Source organism: Ursus arctos, chromosome X, assembly GCF_023065955.2.
Source record: "Ursus arctos isolate Adak ecotype North America chromosome X, UrsArc2.0, whole genome shotgun sequence".
NCBI classification, from domain to species: domain Eukaryota; kingdom Metazoa; phylum Chordata; class Mammalia; order Carnivora; family Ursidae; genus Ursus; species Ursus arctos.
The window spans coordinates 67,145,967-67,151,966 of NC_079873.1; the positions used below are offsets into that span (position 1 = coordinate 67,145,967).

Here is a 6,000-nt window from a genome sequence, read left to right on the forward strand (position 1 = left end):
GTGTGTGTGTATGAATATTCTCAGCTATAAAATATTATAAGATATAAAATATTATAAAAATATTTCTCAGCCAAAAAATATTTCTCAGCTATAAAAATAATTTGGAAGGACATGGATGGAGCTAGAGAGTATTATGCTAAGTGAAATAAGTCAATCGGAGAAAGACAAATACCATATGATTTCACTCATATGTGGAATTTAAGAAACAAAACAAAAAAATATAGGGGTAAAAAAGAGGAAAACCAAGAAACAGAATCCTTATTATAGAGAACAAACTGATGGTTACCTGAGGGGAAGTGGGTGGAGCAATGGGTTAAATAGAGGATGGGTATTAAGGAAGGCACTTGTCATGAGCACAGGATGTTTTACGTAAGTGTTGATCACTAAGTTCTATACCTGAATCTAATATTACATGGTACGTTAAGTAATTGGAATTTAAATAAAAAATTGGGAGAAAAATTAATAAAGTACCAATTACAATACAATTTGATATAATATAATATGGAATTTGAAAACTATAATCAATTCCTCCTTCAGGAAGCAAGCACTCTCTCACCAAAAAACAACCAACCAACCAACTAAATGCATACTGTAATGTACATAGCACTAACTCATGAAAAGTTCACTTTACTACATCAGGCTGTTCTTTATAACCCTTACCCAGGAATGCCCAATACCCAATCATACCTCGAGTAACACCTCTTCCCTCATCCTGACAAAATCCAGTCAAGAGCTAAAATTGTGTCTTCCTGTGGGGTGATGCTCTTTGAAGTCCCTATTCCTAGTACACCTAATTGAGACAGTCCCTGCAAGAGCTTTCACAACCAAAGCTACTTGCTTATCTTATTTACCCTCTCCCAAGAACCTTCTTCCCAGTAACGAAAAGAACCCATATTTCCCCTTTTAAGGCCCATTTTCCACCTCTCACTGGAACCACGCTAGTTCTTATTTCGAACCTCCAACACATTTTTCCACAGGACAATTTTACAAACAGTGGTTGGCTCTTCATCATTATAACTCCCCATTGTGCATTGGTCTAAAAATGTAACTGTTAATAACTTTTTACTATTGAGAAAGCATGTTCAGAGTCTCAAACAACTAATCCTCACACTTCTGAATGATAATTCAGAGGTTAACAATTGCCCATGAAACAATACAAGTAAAAGATAGATACTGAAAAAGATTCCGCAGTATGTAATAGTGCACATAATCTTTAATTTTACCAGGATTCAACACACACAAAAACTGACAGAAATGACTTTCTTTGACATTAAAGTTAACACAGTCTCACTCACATTTTCTTTAAGGATTCCAACACATTTTCAAAAACTGTATTCTACAATGAAAGCACCCTTAGTCCTAACAACTATCATGATTGCGGAGGCAAGGCTCATGCTGAAGGGTTAACATTTCTAAAGCCAATATCAACAAACATGTAATTAAAAGTCAGTCGGAGAAAGACACATCTCATATGATTTCATTCATTTGTGGAATTTAAGAAAGAAAACAGATGAACATAGGGGAAGGGAAGGAAATATAAGACAGTATCAGACAGGGGGACAAACGATTAGAGACTTTAATTACAGGAAACAAACTGAGGGTTGCTGGAGGGGAGGTGGGTGAGGGGATGGGATAACCGGGTGACACGCATTAAAATGGAAGGCACTTGATGTAATATGCAACTGATGAATCACTAAATTCTACCTCTGGAATTAATAATACACTATATGTTGGGGCGCCTGGGTGGCACAGCGGTTAAGCGTCTGCCTTCGGCTCAGGGCGTGATCCCGGCGTTATGGGATCGAGCCCCACATCAGGCTCCTCCACTATGAGCCTGCTTCTTCCTCTCTCACTCCCCCTGCTTGTGTCCCCTCTCTCGCTGGCTGTCTCTATCTCTGTCGAATAAAATAAATAAAAATCTTAAAAAAAAAATAATACACTATATGTTAATTAAGTTGAATTGAAATAAAAAATTAAAAAAAAAGAAAGTCTGGGAGAGGGCACCTGGGTGCCTCAGTCGGTTGAGTGTCTGCCTCTTGGGTTTGGCCCAGTTCATGAGCTCAGGGTCATGAGACTGAGCTCCATGTTGGGCTCTGCTCTCAGTAGGAAATCTACTTGAGATTCTCTCCCTCTGTCCCATCCTGGCTTGTGCTCAAGCCAATTCTCTCTCTCTCAAATAAATAAATAAATCTTTTAAAAAATTAAAAAAATAAAGTCTGAGAGGTAAAATTGTTTCCTTCTTATTGAAAGAATACTGTTATAAACGAACAACAAAAAAACCTCTTTTACATGCTAAATAGGTCTGTTCAGATAATAGCATTTAGTTTTCACCTAGAATATTTTTAACTAAGTCATTTGAAGCATTAAATCTACTCAATCATAACTGTTTTAGACAAAGGAGGCAGAAATACTATCTTCACCACATTACCTTCACCTTTTGTTTTACTTTACAAGATTTAACAATTTCCACTTGGGTATTTTTCCAAATTGATGAGTTAGAGAGACCCATTGTTAAATCTATATAATACGTAAAACATACTGCAAAAAATAAAAACACCGTATGTGGTAATTACGATTCAAAACATTTCTCCATTCAAATTTAACAAAAATAATAAAATAGTAGGCATGCAAAAGGCTCTCCATCTCCCACCGCATCCTTATATAAAAGCATTTAACTTTTTATATACCAGATACCTGAGACTTTAAGTCAACTGATTATATACGTGAATAAAATAAAATTCCTCTCGCTTTGAATGGTCTTGCTAGAAAATTCTTGCAAGTATGAAACATTCCTATATTCCAAGAAGAATTTACCTTTCTTCACTTATCCTGTTCTTAAGAGATGTAGAATATTAAAATGCATTTTAGAACTGCTTAGTTTACTAGTAAAATATTTACTATAGTGGAGAGTGTTCAACTTTAGACTCCTTCTGAATTTATTTTTATTACATTTCTTGTTAAATGTTATCCTGGCACGGAATTTTAACCCCAATTTAGTTGGAAATGCGAAAAAGAAAACAGAATGATTTAAACAGAGAACGGTCCAAAATATATTTTTAAGGATGGTGCAAGTACTTGAAAACAAATTAACATCCTGAGATGTGGAGGACTGTGATTGCCAGTCCTACCTCAAAATAACCTACTGCGAATCAATTTGGCATTCAAGACTTTTTATGAGGTCTACTGTGGGCTGTACTGGAGTATTAAGCTGTCAGTCCATTAAGTTATTAGAAAAGGATCTTTCTATCCCAAAAGGCTCAGTTTTAGAGTTTAAATGCTGCCCGCTTCTAACAACAGCAATAACACTAAAAACAGAATACCTGTGCACATCTTAGTTTCCACTGCACAGCTGACCTAAGTCCAACCAGAACAGGTTCAGAAGAGCGGGAAGAGAGGAAAACCAAAATTTTCTGGTTGAACCTCAAAGTCTTGCAAAGATTCATCTTATAAGGGCTAGGGTTTACTTTGTGTTTTCTTTTACCGACCAACGGGGTGAGGACAGCAGTTGGGGAAAAAAGGACAGGAGGAAGAGGGTGGTAGAATTGAGGGGACCACAGAATATCACCTGAACAATGTCAACAAAGAAACCTGGGCTCCAGTTAATCGCCACTTGGGTTGTTACAAAACCCACAACATGCCATGGAGAAACTAGAAAGCTAAGTAAGGAGCACACATCCCTATAAACAAATGTCCCCAGAGTTATTCTGTCACCTAGGTGTGTTTTTGTTACGCTGGGTTCCTAAAGTACTCGGGTTCACACAGCTAGCTGGAGTCAGCCGCTATCCGCGAAAGTGGTCCGAGAGCAAACCTGGCGCAGCAGAGAAAGAGAATGTGCTGAACCAGGCGCGGCTCCTGGCGCATTCCCCAGTCCCACTTCAGGTCTCAAAGTGAAGAAACTTAGTCACAACTCAGCGTGGCCCGAGAGGCAGGAGCTCCTTCTAAGACCGAGCCCAGGCCGCCAAGGCTGCTCCGACTCCCCACGCCCTAGCCCGTCTTCTCCCGAGCGAAAGCACAGTTGGGGTAGTGCGTGCTTCGCCGTTCCGCAGCCTCAAGGGAGCTTGCCTGGGCACCCCGCTCCCTAGCCCCACGACCTTCTCTCGGGCCTCCAGCCAGGGTCCTGAGGGAAGGAGGGGGGTGGCTCCAGCCCTTGGCCACCACACTAACCTCGCCGATGCTCGCGCCGCCTCCGAAAACCTCCATTTCTTGGTTCCAGAGCTCGTCCTGAGGAGAGAACGGTAGCATCGCCCCTTCAGGAGCACTTGAGCAGGAGCTGCCAACCACTGGCGCAGCCGCGCATCCCGTCGTTGGAGCTTGCCAGCCGCCGCCGCCACCAGCGGAACCCCCAGCCCCTCCTTCAGCGACCTAGCGGCAGGGTGCCCTCAGAGGCTGTGAAAGGAGGATCGCCGCTGCGGGCAGCTGCTCCCCATATACAAGAAAACTCTGTGCTACCTCACGGAGAGCTCCACTCAGCTTGTGCTCACCACTGCCGCCACCGCGACTGTCGTTCGTTGACTGTCCCCCACCCGGTTTCCTAGGGCTCCCTCCCCGTACCCAGCTCCGTCAATATGGCGGCAGCGGCGGCGTTACCTGTGCAGCGCCGGGAACCACCCCCCACCCCCCCACCCCCCGCAGCGGCAGCACAGCAGCGTCACCCGAACGTCAGTGGAGATTCCCCAGCCTGGGGTGAAGAGGGGTGTGGGAAAAAAAGAGCGGGGGTGAATACGGAGGACCGCGTGGTTGGGGGTGGGAAAGAGAAGAGAAGGACGCGCTGGGCTGGGAGGCGGGAGAAGAGTAGTAAAAGCCACTGTTGGCGCTGCAGTAAACCTGCCCACTACAAAGAGCATGCGCGTCGCTGTTCACACATGCTCAGCAGGCCCTCTTAAGTCTGCGAAGCCGGCTTGCAGGCGGGAAGATTCCCCAAATCAATGTGGGACCTGGGAGACACTCTGGAGCATTGGAGGAGTTAAGTGTCAGGAGAGGACTCCAGGAATATCTGCTTGCAGGCCTCACAAAAGCAGGTGTCCTGTACACTGAACCACACCCATTTTTGTATAGTGACGAATAGTGGAGCGGAGATTTTAGTCCAGTGTACACTGGGCTTCCAGAAGCTGGAGGCAGGAAGAAAATGCGTTTAAAATAAATTAGTACACCTGCACTCCCTAACTTTTCCACCCCCTGTCCTTCTCAGCATTTCCATAGTATTGATGACATTCAATGTATCTAGTGTTCACACACATACACACAAATATGCCACTTATTGGACTCCACTTGTGGCATTGAAGGCAGAATGTACAAAGCTAATCTCACGCCCCACCCCGCTCTGAAGGTATTGGACCTGTAGTGAAAGTAATAATCAATTTTCTCCAATCGAACCTTTTCTGCTTTGGTACTCTGAGCTACACGCTGTACTAGGAGCTAGCGTTATAACTGAGATAAATAAAGTACAGTCTCATAGACGGGGGATGATCAAGATCTTTATCGAAACACTTCAGAACCCAGCGTAAAAAAGTGATTCCACCTTTGGCACTTCAAAGAGACTTAAAATAGCAAAGGTAACAGCCACAAGGCGGCTCAGTACATTGGAGAGGTTTCTAATGGTCTGTGTAAAAAGCAAGCACCCTTTCACCACTACTACACCTAGGGCTGCTGCGTTGTGCTCGAGGAAAACACTGAACTGTGTCCTCGATTTATTTCACCATCTGATGTCCAGCACTATGTAAGTGAAAAGCAGACCACAGAGGTTGGCACTGAATTGCAAACAAGGATCACTGAAGGTGCCCTCCCACCTACACTGCTTAAAATCCCAGGGAAAAGAGTGAGCTTTACAAATATCGTTCTGTAAAAGTGAAAACTTCCAAAGTAGTGGGTGCATGGAGCTATAAACAATGAAAATGTGCATGTGCACACACTTGCATAAATTCCTGTTTGGCTGAACTGACAGTGTTCTTAAATAAGGCCCACCATTTTGAGCATTGGATCTCATCCCCTCTTGCCACTCAA

General features: G+C 43.3%; 1 protein-coding gene across 1 annotated transcript in view; it reads right to left on the minus strand.

Moving 5' to 3' along the window:
* The window catches only part of RPS6KA6 (ribosomal protein S6 kinase A6), a 186,298-nt gene extending 181,844 nt beyond the window's left edge, over window positions 1-4,454 (minus strand). The window contains exon 1 of the mRNA XM_048213614.2: window positions 4,165-4,454. Coding sequence (XP_048069571.1) covers window positions 4,165-4,242 — 78 coding nt within the window. The 5' untranslated portion in view covers window positions 4,243-4,454. The remainder of the gene's footprint in view (window positions 1-4,164) is intronic.
* Between the last annotated feature and the right edge of the window lie 1,546 nt (window positions 4,455-6,000).